The sequence below is a fragment of the Pristis pectinata genome, chromosome 3 (genome assembly GCF_009764475.1).
Source record: "Pristis pectinata isolate sPriPec2 chromosome 3, sPriPec2.1.pri, whole genome shotgun sequence".
Lineage (NCBI taxonomy): Eukaryota > Metazoa > Chordata > Chondrichthyes > Rhinopristiformes > Pristidae > Pristis > Pristis pectinata.
In genome coordinates this window covers 62,600,042-62,613,745 of record NC_067407.1, presented here as the reverse complement: position 1 = coordinate 62,613,745, position 13,704 = coordinate 62,600,042, and the positions used below count along the sequence as shown (strand labels likewise).

Below are 13,704 nucleotides of genomic sequence, written 5' to 3'. Positions count from 1 at the left end.
TCAATCAATTCTGTACCAAAGTTCTAAGGGTGCCAAATTATAAAAGCATCACCTGTAATCTGGGGTAAATAAATCACCACTTAATAGCTCAAAACCTTCATACTATCTTTAAGGCACATTGAGAGTGCTGAAACAGCTCCATTGCCTGGAGGAATGCAACTCCAACAGTGCTCAAAAAATTTACATGATCCAAAACAAAGAAACTCATTTGAATCCACTACCCTAAACACTCAGTCCCTCTATCACCATTCCCCTTACAAAATGAACCACAGCAAAATTCCAAGACTTTTTTCACAGCATCTCCTAAATGTGCAACCTTTACTATGTAGAAGACAAGGGCAGCAGGTGCATGGGAACACACCACCTCCATATATTTTTCAAATTGTCTCACTGCATTTTATCTTGATATTACACCACTTGAGTGTCAAAAACTTTCAACTACACAACTAACAATACAGTGCAACAGTTCAAGGATATGGCTCACTATCTACCACTCAAAAGCCAAGCAGTCACGGACATCCAAAGCTAGCCTTGTTCATCCACACATCATGTGCATAAACAGGAAAAAAATGGAAACACTGATACTTCATGGATGTGACATTCACTTACAGGACATCCTGATGTAACTACTGCAAGCAGCCAAAACATTAATTAGCTGACCTCAGCTGAAAAAAAGCTGCCAAAAGGTTGTAATGAACTGCCTTTTCCAACCCTTACAATGATTCTAACCTCGCCATTTGGCACAAATATTCAATCCACCTCAGGAGTTGATGTCGACAGATGTGAAGAATCACATCTGGCTGACAGGAACAGTGTCAATGGTGGATGGTGCATCCCTCTCCTTAGTTGCAAGGCTCCATTATATATAACAGCTCCATTGATATTGGGTAACAGCATTGTAATGGGGGCATACACTTCCAGGCTTGCCCAAGAAACAAAGGCAAATTATATCAATATCATTAATGCACCATCGGTGTGACCAATCCATTTGAACAGAACTCAATTCACAAAAATGGGGAAAGATACTTGGAGACATCAGGAGAGACAAATGAAAATCAGCTATTTCCATAAAACTGACCACTATGATCAATGACAAGTATTTTTGTCATCCATTATGTCTTCTCGTGAAAAGAAATCTAACAACAATTTGCAAGCAGAGACTGGCATGAATGCCACAGTTTCCTCAGTCACAGCATGAATTGCAGGTCTGTTGATATCTTTTCATCAGCCCTTAAAATGTACTTACACATAAAATTAATCTGAAACGATTTTGTAATAACAAGAGAAGTCTGTTTATTGTCAAGAAACTGCTCCACTGGCTTCTAAAAGTTTATCATCTTCTTTCCCAACATCATCATGGCTTATTCCACAATATGAATGAGCAAGTTAAAAATAAAGCTCAGAGACTGGAAACTAAGTCAGTCAGTCAGTTTGGGCTGAGCTGAACTGACAAATAGCTGGTGGTTTCGTCAGGAGCTGGAAACTTGTCTCAGACTTCTGTGTCTGCTCAACCAGATGAAGTCCAGGATAAGCTAGAGATGTTGGCTTCCCCAACCTCCCACTCCACTGCTGGACTCATGGAACCCAGTAATAGAGCACTAATGTGCTGGAGAGGATACCAGGATGTGGCCCCTTGGCTTGACACAAGACCTGGCTATCATATGCACAGTGACCCCATTCATTTGAATGGTGGAAAAAGATAGTATTTTTAATCACTTGTTGATATTTACTTTGAAAATGATAAATCTTATCTCCACTCTATTCATCGTCAGGGCTGCAGTATGCAGGATTCACTGCAGCAACCATCAAATCTGCAACCTCAACTTCTCAGCATAAAAGGCGTGAGAACATAACCATCACCTAAAGTCAAACACCATCCTAGGTGAGACTTTCATTGTTACTTCATTGTCACTGGTTCAAACTTAGAGAACCCCCTTCCAAACCATAGCATGTACCTTAATTGCACAAAGTACAATGGATCAAAAAGTTGACAGCACAGAGCAATGCACAGCTCTCAGGAATTTGTTACGTGCAGAGTGAGAAAGGAGGTGTTTCTTTGTCTCTCCGACACATGATAGTTTGTGTTAGTTTCTTGTTCAAAGTATTTAGCCAGGGGTGGTGGTGGAGGAAAATACGACAGAGGCACTTAAAAGGCTTTTAGATAGGCACATGAATATGCAGAGAATGGATATCGACCTTGTACAGGCAGAAGGGATTCATTTTGTTTGGCATTTAATTAGTTCAGCACAACATTGTGGACCAAAGGGCCTGTTCCTGTGCTGTACTGTTCTTTGTTCTCAGCCCTATGTAAACTTTGTCCAGTCTTTAATACATGCCAGGCCATTTTAGTTTAAGCTCAAAAATGAGAAAGGGGAAAGGTATATAATCTATTCATATTTGATTAGATAAACTAATTAGTTAAAAAACTAGACATCACGTAGATGGAAACATACACTAAATAAGTAAAGAAATTAATGCAAGCTCAAGGAACAACACTTCAACCACTGCAGCCTTCAGGACTCTATATCAAATCCTACAACTTTAGAGAACTTGCTCCATCTTTTAGTTTGCATCAGGCCTGGCCATCTTTACCCGCTATCCCTTTTTTCCTTGTTTTTTTCCCCCCATTTGTAGTCTGGTCTACTGGACATGTTTCAAACAATACAACATTATAGACTTCACAACATTTGCGTCTACCAGATACAGAGAGCTGCCAAGCCAAACCCCTGAACTTGAAAGACAGCCCACAAAGCAAAGTGACCTTGAAGAAGCAAGCAGGTCTCGGGCTTCAAGTCCAATACCTTGCTTTTTGAATCCCTGATAGCTTTGACTGCTTCTGAAATATAAATCAGTTAACTTTTCTTACGCCAGCCACCCCTGGCATCTGACATCTATCTCATCTTGGACTTGTCATACCAACAAAGTTTTTTTTACTATACCTCAGTACACATGACAATAAAAAAACTTTAATATTTCTCCACTCATATCTGAAAAGTCAGAGACATGTTGAGCGGACTGCAATTGTTCCATAAAGTACCAGCTGAAAGCAAGATCAATTCAACCCATTTTTTCCATTAAGAAATTCATAAAAGAGTGGAAAGTGGCAGAAACAGATCATTTTAGAACTGCACTCCTGAAAAATGTTTTCTTTAAACACAATTTAAGGGTGTAATGAACATGCTAATTTCCATATTATTAATACAAGAGTGACAAGTATAAAAAGACATTTCAATATTGCAGATCTCAAGCTAATCTTAAGGAAAAAAAGGAAAACCACCTCTACACCTGCAACAAATTCATTCAATCTGGAAGTCAGTGCATCAACAGTATCACCTACTGTCACAGCCAACCCACAATGAAACCTGGCATAAATGTATATTTGCATTGCAGTTCAAAGTTACATTACACGTGATGAATAACACCAAGACATCATCAGCCTTCCTGTACATTCTTAAACAGAAAAAACAGTTCCTTAGCTGGGGAACTTAATAACTGTGGTGACGTGACCTTTCCCCAAAAGTAAATCATTGGCATGTACCTGATTTGGTTACATAAACTATTACAAGGTGCAACATTGACAAAAAAAAGCATATTCAGGTCCACTGAGCATGCTTTTATTTTTGCCAACATTCGGCATGACAAACAATGTACACACACACCTTACCTCTGGGGTATTAATAATCAAAGTTTGATCCTGTTACAGTGCACTCAAGTGAAGCCATTAATAAAGTTGAGCCTCTTCTTTCTGCCTGCCCAATCAGTGCAACTGCTTTGAGCTAGACATCATTAGTGAAACAGAGCTGCTAAAAGAATCATTCTTTTTGATCAAACTCCTCCTTGGTTCTATACCCATTTTGTCTTCTGACAACGTGCATGACAGGGAAAACAGTCCAATGGTTGGAGTCGTGCCTTGCACGTTGGAAGGTGGATGTAGTTGTTGAAGGTGAATCATCTCAGCCCCATGACATCATTGCGTGATTCCTCAAAGCAATGCCCTTGGCCCAACCAACATCAGCTGCTTCATCAATGACCTTCCTTCCAATGAAAGGTCAGAGGTGGGGATGTTCGCTGATGAATGCAATGTTCAATTCCATTTGCAACTTTCCAGCAAATGAGGCTTTGGTAATCAAAGGGTTAAAACAGCCATCACGTAATAGAAGAATGGACAGTGTGTATTGTCTTCCAGACATTTGGGAGTTGCCACATATGAGAATGGTTGAAGATCTAAGGTGACATTTTTGAAGGGAAATGTACTATGGAGATGTGGTCGATGTTCAGGGATCTTTTGCAGGATGTTAGGGGTAAGTTTGTCCCGGTGAGGCAGAGAAGGAATGGTAGGGTGAAGGAACCATGGGTGACGAGAGAGGTAGAACAACTAGTTAGGAAGAAGACGGCAGCTTACATAAGGTGTAAGCAGCAAGGATCAGACAGGGCTCATGAGGAATATAGAGTAGGAAGGAAGGAACTCAAGAAAGGGCTGAGGAAAGTGAGAAGGGGACATGAACAGGCTTTGGCGAGTAAGGTTAAGGAGAATCCCAAGGCTTTTTTCTTGTATGTGAAGAGCAGAAGGATGGCTAGAGTAAAGGTAGGTCCGATTAAAGACAAAGGTGGGAGGATGTGCCTGAAAGCTGTGGAAGTAGGTGAGGTTCTCAATGAATACTTCTCTTCAGTATTCACCAAGGAGGGGGGTCTTGATGATGCTGAGGACAGTGTTAGTGAGGTCTTGATGATGCTGAGGACAGTGTTAGTGAGGGTAATGATCTAGAGTATGTAGGTATTAAGAGAGAGGATGTGTTGGAGTTGTTAGAAAATATTAGGACAGATAAGTCCCCGGGGCCTGATGGAATATTCCCCAGGCTGCTTCGTGAGGCAAGGGAGGAGATTGCTGAACCGTTGGTTAGGATCTTTGAGTCCTTGTTGTCCACGAGGATGGTCCCGGAGGATTGGAGGGTGGCGAATGTTGGCCCCTTATTCAAGAAAGGTAGTAGGGATAGTCCAGGGAATTACAGGCCGGTGAGCCTTACGTCTGTGGTGGGTAAGCTGTTAGAAAGGATTCTTAGAGATAGGATCTATGAGTATTTAGAGAATAATGGACTGATTTGGGACAGACAGCATGGCTTTGTGAAGGGAAGATCTTGCCTCACAAGCCTGATGGGGTTCTTTGAGGAGGTGACCAGGAAGACTGATGAGGGTAGTGCGGTGGATATGGTCTACATGGATTTTAGTAAGGCGTTTGACAAGGTTCCTCATGGTAGGCTTCTTCAGAAGGTCAGAGGCCAAGGGATCCAGGGAGGCTTGGCTGTGTAGATTCAGAATTGGCTTGCCTGTAGAAAGCAGAGGGTTGTGGTGGAGGGAGTGCGTTCGGATTGGAGGGCTGTGACTAGTGGTGTCCCACAGGGATCAGTTCTGGGACCTCTACTTTTGTGATATTTATTAATGACTTAGATGAGGGGGTAGAAGGCTGGGTTAGCAAGTTTGCAGACGACAGAAAGATCAGTGGTGTTGTGGATAGTGTGGAGGGCTGTCGAAGTTTGCAGAGGGATATTGATAGGATGCAGAGCTGGGCTGACAAGTGGCAGATGGAATTCAATCCAGAGAAGTTTGAGGTCGTACACTTTGGAAGGACAAACTCCAAGGTGGAGTACAAGGTGAATGGCAGGATTCTGGGCAGTGTGGAGGAGCAGAGGGATCTGGGGGTTCATATCCACAGATCACTGAAAGTCGCCTCACAGGTAAGAGGGCATGGCTTTAAGGCAATGGGTGGGAAGTTCAAGGGAGACGTCAGAGGGAGGTTTTTTACCCAGAGAGTGGTTGGTGCATGGAATGCGCTGCCGAGGGTGGTGGTGGAGCCTGATACGTTGGACAAGTTCAAGAGATTGTTAGATAAGCATATGGAGGAATTTAAGATAGAGGGATATGTGAGAGGAAGGGGTTAGATAGTCTCAGGTGTGGTTTGAAGGGCGGCACAACATGGTGGGCCAAAGGGCCTGTATTGTTCTATGGTTTCTATGGTTCTAAGTTCTCAGAGAATGTTAAGAAAATATGCAAGACTATTGATAATGATTTAATCAAAAGAGTAAAGCTCCAGCATTGATTGATCGCAGGATTCTGAGTCCATAATTGTTTTGAGAAGCTATCAGTCACATTTAAGGTTCTATGAAATAAACATAACTACATATCAGAACCAAAGCAGCACAGATAAGGGACAACACCCCGTTGTAACACATTCTCAGCTTCAATAACTGGCAGTAATGAATTGAGAACTCATTTTACTAACGCTCAAGATCTGAGGCCTGATTAACTAGCAAGTCGCCACTTAGTTGTAGTGAAATAAGAAACAATGAGTCCACTCTAAGATTTCTCCAAGTGAATCCAGGGCATCAACAGCAGGCAGAAAAACCAGCTGTCACTATGGTAGTAAGAGATACCGAAAGTGCTATCTCAAGAAAGTAAAGTACCAAAGAGATGAGACTTGATCATCAGACCCACGTGGAGAGCAAAATCCTCATATGAACTGTCAGAAGCAATCAATTCCATGCTCCTGACTGGCTCAGTCCCAATAACTTGGATGCGACACAACTGAAGTGGAAAATGGAGATGATGTTGTAGATGGACTATTGGTTGCTGCAGTAAGACAAAGATGACAAAATGGATCAAACTGACACTGCACTAATAAATGAGGGACTGTCTCTGGATGAGAATAGAAGGAATAGGAGAGAGATGGATCCTGAAAACAGGATTTAACTCCTTGACAAACCCATCCAGAACAAAGCAGCCAACTTGACAGCTCCACCACCAGCACACTGCAGCCACAGCATACCATGTCCAGAAAATGCACAGCATCTTCTTGCCTCAGCTACTCCAACAGCAGCTCCCAATAACTCAATCTTTATCACCAAGAACAAAGGCTTCAGGCACACATCAACACCATCACCTACAAGTTCTCTTCCAAGTCACATACCATCCTCATTTCAGGACTCATCATTGTTCCTTCAAAATTGCTAGGAGCACCTCCACAAGAAGGAATATGGTAATTCAAGAAGGTGATTCACCACTACCTTCTCAACAACAGTAAGGAATGGAGAATAAATGGCGGGTTTTTTCAGCAACGTGCAGAGCCCCCCTTCCCCCCCCCCCCGCAAAAAAAATCATGTGACATTACATGGAACATTTCTCTATATTAGAGGCGTCATATAAACATGCTGGATTGCATACTTATGCTGCATTACAGGATTTTTTTTACTCATCTTATTACATTGAATCTAATTTTGAACAAGATCAGAATCCTTCAGCTAACTCCATTCTTTCAGTTCATCTTCAAGATGGCCATATTAGTGGTTTGGCTTATGCAAATACACAGGTATCTGGCAAGCCAATTTGTGCGTTGAACTGTCTGTGGCACATTGGGTGAGAAAAACCACCTGAGGCACCATGAGCAACACAAACACGCTGCCTTTGCAGGATTTACACCACTCATCCTTCTGCTCCACTTCAACAGTTTGACTCTGCCCAGTATGAATAAGGCATTACCAAGAGGAAGAGATCATGAACAAGATTCTCAAGGCCATTTGAAATGCCTGCAAAAAGTTCCTGCAATGCACCTTTGAGTCTCCCTTAGAGTGCTTTCCCTCTTTTAGCTCAATTATGCAAATGCCAACATGGCTTGCCCATTCTCTTCTGCAATCTCATCAGCAGCAATATGAATGCTTCAAACTCCTGGCCACGCAAGAACATCAGAGTCTGGGAGTTTATTTTGCCATTTTATAAGATTCAGGAGGAGGAGTAGGCCACTTGGCCCCTCAAACTGACATCACCATTTAATGAGATCATGACTGATCCTCATGAGCTTTCCCAGACAATCCATATGCAAGTAGTGGAACTTTGCTGTATACTCTCTGTGCACCATCCCTGTTTGCATGCATACATGAAACCAAAATGATAGTTGCCATCATTTACCATGATACTGCTACACTCTCACATATTTGCATGTAATCTGTCAAAAGCTACGCTTGATCTGAATAGTCAGGCATTGATATTGACAACAGAGGCTGCATTGCCAAGATGGGGGAAATGTTCATTGCCAGAACCTTTTAGCATGACCAGGGAAAGACTGGTGTATCACTTCTTCATCCTTAACTTTGACTGTGAGACCAAGGGTGTCATAAACTGAAGAAGAATAGTCTATAGTCCAGTGCATGCAAGATTCAGATGTGGTATTCAGCAAACATAAGATTATACACATCTGTAGACTCCTCACATTGGAGAGCTTGCCATCCTCTGACGATCATCTGCTCATTTCCTTACTATCCAGCCATAATTCTGCTGAAGGCTCGTAAAAATCATTGAAGAGATCATTGCTAAGAATCAGTACAGCCCTAAGAAACCATTGACACGGTGGTTAAAGCTCAATGGTTGTGTGAAACTCCAGAAACTAAACTTAAAATTTCTACATGATTTTCATTGTCCTGCCCTAGGCGTTTGATGCAGTCAATAGGGGAGGCGGGCTTTGCCTGGAAAAATCCATCGCAATAGTTCTGAATTCCATGATCGCAAACTCACTCGTGTTGCAAATCATTTGTGAGTCATTTAAACATTTGCTGTCACCAATGGAATGAAGTCTCAACGCTTCCACGACCGGAAATTCCTCCGAAGGAGGAAGATACGACCAGCAGCATTAGGCCAAAATCTCAAACCTGAACCACCAACATCGGACAAATGAGGAGACACGAAATTCGTCTGAACAAATCAGAGGGGAGTACTTAAAGGGCCTAGGGCTGATACTGATTAAATTAGAACAGCCACCGATTTACAAACTCAACAAAAATACATTTTCATAAACACAACAAGATGCTGGAGGAACTCAGCAGGTCAGGCAGCATCCGTGGAGAAAAGCAGACCGTCAACGTTTCAGGTCAGGACCCTTCAATGGTGAGTTCCCCCAGCATCTTGTTTTTCATCCAGATTCCAGCATCTGCGGTCTTTTATTTCTCTTTTCATAAACACATCTGCGAACTCGATACAGTTGACAACCTACTGTCATCCTAGTGCTCGTTGCTCTTCACAGAAACCCATGATCATGGTCACCGGCCGGTAAATGTAGTGTATCACTCAACGTGCAATTACACGATCAGGAGAGAGAGATCTTCATGAAAGGCCGATACGTCAGATCCCACCCTCGACCTACTGCGAGACCCCCGACACTCACCCCAATCCCGGTCCCGGGACCCGCTGCCAATCTCGCAGCCCGCGGGGTTCATGAGCTCGCTGAAGTCGGCCGCCATGCCCCAGCTCCCCGTCCCGGCTGGTGTCGTCTCCCGGTTTACTTCCTCTCCTGGTTCTGTGCCGCTCTGCTTCCTCTCCCTCTCTGCTCCCTCCGCCGGTTTTCTTCCTCCGCGACCACGGTCCGGGATCTCGGGCTTCCCGTCGCAAACAACACGTCCTGCTTCACAACAACCTTCTGACGACTACGGTGAGTCCGAAGGGTCAAACAGCGACAGCTCAAAATCGCGCAGTTGGACCAGCGAGAAGTCGGCGGCCCCGCCGGCGGGAGTCCGTTGGGCCCGCCGCCAAACGTGCTGCCGGAGCGCGGCCCACTGGGGTGAATGAACGCCCCTGTTCCGGGGATAAACCAGGTAAAGGTCAGGTCAACTTTTGTTAATGTTTTAATTTTCTCAGTGTTTTAATTATTGATTATTTAATGTATTTTTTTTATTCAAAGCGATCAGGAGAATTTAAATGCCTCTGAACGTCTGAGACTGAAAAATTGCTGCGGAGTCTTGTCGTGGGGCAAGGAATGTGGAAGGACGTGCTGGGGCGACACAGGTCGACCTTCAGATGATGAGGTGCCAACAGTACAGGACTACATGTGCGTTAGACAGCAAAAGCAGCGGGCAATAGGACATAGAATAGCACAGTGCAGGAACTGGCCCTGCCTGTGCATGATCCATATCCCACCATTTCCTGCACATTCATGTGTCCATCTAACAGCCTCCCATACGCCGCTATTGTTTCTGCCTCCATCACTACCCCTGGCAGCCCATTCCAGGCACCCACCAGTCTGTGTAAAAAAAATTATCACGCACATCTCCTTTAAACGTTCCGCCCTTGCCTTAAATGCATGCCCTCTGGTACTTTCTATTCTATTCCGGGAAAAATATTCTGACTGTCTGCTCTATCTATGCCTCCCATAATTTTACAAACTTCTATCAGGTCTCCCCTCAATCACTGATGCTCCAAAGAAAACAACCCCAGTTTGTCCAGCCTTGTAGCTCATACCCTTTAATCCAGGCAGCATCCTGGTAAACCTCTTCTGCACCCTTTCCAAAGCCTCCACATTCCTGTAATGGGGTGACCAGAATTGCACATGATACTCCCAAGTGCAGCTTAACCAATGTTATAGCAGCAATGTGACTTCCTTAATCTTATACTCATTGCCCTGACCAGTGAAGGCAAGCATGCCATACACCACCTTTACCACTCTATCTGCATTTGTGGCTGCTTTCAGGGAGTTCTGGACCCCAAGATCTCAATGGACAGAGCTAAGTGATCTCATGACCAGCAGGTCAGATTGAATGTCTGTGGGGACGGGGGTCGTAGAAATTCATCAAGTCCTACAGCAGAGAAACAGGCCGTTTGTCCTACTATGTCTATGCCGACCATCATACTTGTCTATTCTCGTCCAATTTACCTACATTTGGTCCCTCGCCTTGTATGTCTTGGTGATTCAAGTGATTGCCCAGATACTTCTAAAATGTCGTGAGAGTACCTGCCTCTGTCACCTCCACTGGCAGCATGTTCCAGATTCCAATCACTTTGTGTGAAAAACTTCCACCTCAGATCTCCTCTAAACTTCCTACCTCTGACTTTGCATCAATGCCCTCTGGTTTCAGGCATTCCCACCAAGGGAGAAAGGTTGCTACTATCTACCCTCTCTATCTCCCTCATAATTGTATATATCTTGATCATGTCAGCCTCCTGAGCTTCAGGGAAAACAAGCCCAGTCTATCTAATCTCGTTTTATAACCAAAATGCTCCAATCCGGGCAACATCCTGGTGAATCTCTTCTACACTCTCTCCAGTACAATCACATCCTTCCCATAGTGTGGCAACCAGAACTGCACAGAAATATTTAAGGTGTTTTATAAAGTTACAACATAATGTCCCTGCTCTTATATTCTATGCAACAGCAAATGAAGGCAAGCATCATATGTGCCTTCTTCACCACCCTTTCTATCTGTGCTGCACTTTCAGGGCACAATGGACTTGTTCATCAAGACTCACAAGGGCCCTACCATTTACTGGGCATGTCTGAGCAGCCTTTGATCTTCCAAATTGCATGACTTCACAGTTGTCAGGATTAAATTCCATCTGCCATTGCTCCACCCAACTTTCCAGCTGATCAATATTGTGCTGTACCCTAAGACAATCCTCCTCGCGATCTGCAATACCACAAATCCTCATGTCATCTTAAAATTTACCAATCATAGCTTCTACATTCACATCCAAGCTGTTAATGTACAGTATATCACAAATGTCAACGGTTCCAGTACTGATCCTTGTGATATACCACTGGTCACAGACTTCCAATTAGAAAAGGAACCCTCCAGCACCACGCTCTGCCTCCTATTAGCAAGCCAATTTTGAGGATAAATCAAGCAAGTAAAGGATAAATCAAGCAAGTCCAGTCAGCAATTTGCCAACTAGCCCAGGCTCTAACCTTTTGGACCAACCTACCATGAAGACCTACACTCTAGCACAAGCTGCACCTCTACTCAAGCTTTTCCAGTAGAGTTACAACACTGGCATCTATGCAACAATGTGGAAAATTACCCACATCTGTCCACTTCATAATAAAAAGGACAAATTCATTCGGGCCTGAGGACCACCTGCAGCCATACCCTGGGACTGCACTCATTCAGGCAAGTTGAGAGTATTCCATCGCACTCCTAACTTGTGCCTTGTAGGTGTGGGAGACAGTAGCAATGCAACAGATGGTGAGACTGACTCAAATGTAGAGGATAAATCAAGCAAGTCCAGTCAGCAGAGTGGACAGAGGCAGGTTAGGGAGCATGGGTCGGGGTGTGGTTCTGTGAGTTTTAAGGTCCAAGTCTGGTTCTCAAGGTAAGGTCCTAAATTTGAGGGAGGCTGATTTCAATAGCATAAGAGAGGATCTGGATAAAGGAGATTGGGAGCAGATGCTTACAGGTGAACTGACATCTGACAAGTGAGAGTCTTTTAAAGATAGTTTGTAAGAGTTCAGGGCTAGCATATTCTAGTGAGGGTGAAAGGCAAAGATGGCAAGATTAGGGATCTGTGCATGGTAAAGGATATTGAAGGTTTGATCAAGTATAAAAAGAAAGCATAAGACAGGTATGGGCACTTGAAATGTTGTGAGTCTCCTGAAGAAAATAGAGATTGTAGGAGAGAACTTAAGAAAGAAATAAGGAAGTCAAGAAGGAGCCATGAAGTATTCTTGGTATTGGTATTGGTTTATTATTGTCACTTGTACCAAGGTACAGTGAAAAGCTTGTCTGACAAATTGTACAGGTCAATTCATTACACAGTGCATTTACATTGAGTTAGTACAAAGTGCATTGATGTAGTACAGGTAAAAACGGTAACAGTACAGAGTAAAGTGTCACAGCTACAGAGAAAGTGCAGTGCAATAAGGTGCGAGGTCACAACAAGGTAGATCATGAGGTCATAGTCCATCTCATTGTATAAAGGAACCATTCAATAGTCTTATCACAGTGGGGTAGAAGCTGTCCTTAAGTCTGGTGGTATGTGCCCTCAGGCACCTGTATCTTCTACCCGATGGAAGAGGAGAGAAGAGAGAATGTCCCAGGTGGGTGGGGTCTTTGATTATGCTGGCTGTTTCACTAAGACAACGAGAGGTAAAAACAGAGTCCAAGGAGGGGAGGCTGGTGTCCGTGATGCGCTGGGCTGTGTCCACAACTCTCTGCAGCTTCATCCGGTCCTGGGCAGAGCAGTTGCTGTACCAAGCCGTGATACATCCAGATAGGATGCTTTTTATGGTGCATCTGTAAAAGTTGGTGAGAGTCAAAGGGGACAAACCAAATTTCTTTAGCCTCCTGAGGAAGTAGAGGCACTGGTGAGCTTTCTTGGCCGTGGCATCTACGTGATTTGACCAGGACAGGCTGTTGGTGATGTTCACTCCCAGGAACTTGAAGCTCTCAACCCTCTCGACCTCAGCACCATTGATGTAGACAGGTGCATGTACACCACCTCCTTTCCTGAAGTCAATGACCTGCTCTTTTGTTGATATTGAGGGAAAGGTTGTTGTCATGACACCATTCCACTAAGCTCTCCATCTCCTTCCTGTACTCGGACTCGTCGCTGTTTGAGATACGGCCTACTACGGTGCTATCATCTGCAAACTTGTAGATGAAGTTAGAGCAGAATCTGGCCACACAGTCATGAGTGTATAGGGAGTAGAGTAGAGGGCTGAGGATGCAGCCTTGACAAGATAAGGAGAATCCCAAGACATTCTATGAGTACATCAGGAGCAAAAGAGAAGCCAGGGAAAGAGTGGATCCCCTCAGAAATCAGAGGTGTAATGTATGTGTGGAGCCAGGGAAGTGGGCAAGGTTCCAAATAAATACTTACCAACTATATTCACCAAGGAGAAAGACATGGAAGATAGTGAATTCAGGGAGGGGTGGTATGGAACATGTCAGTATTAAG

At 43.8% G+C, this 13,704-nt stretch overlaps 1 protein-coding gene across 2 annotated transcripts in view; it reads right to left on the bottom strand.

Moving 5' to 3' along the window:
• Positions 1–9,463, bottom strand: part of atf6 (activating transcription factor 6) — a 248,852-nt gene extending 239,389 nt beyond the window's left edge. Inside the window, exon 1 of one of the 2 annotated variants that reach the window (XM_052012103.1) lies at positions 9,206–9,463. In XM_052012103.1, coding sequence (XP_051868063.1) covers positions 9,206–9,281 — 76 coding nt within the window. In that variant the 5' untranslated portion in view covers positions 9,282–9,463. The remainder of the gene's footprint in view (positions 1–9,205) is intronic. The other variant, XM_052012104.1, reaches the window with a different exon arrangement.
• Positions 9,464–13,704: the final 4,241 nt, after the last annotated feature.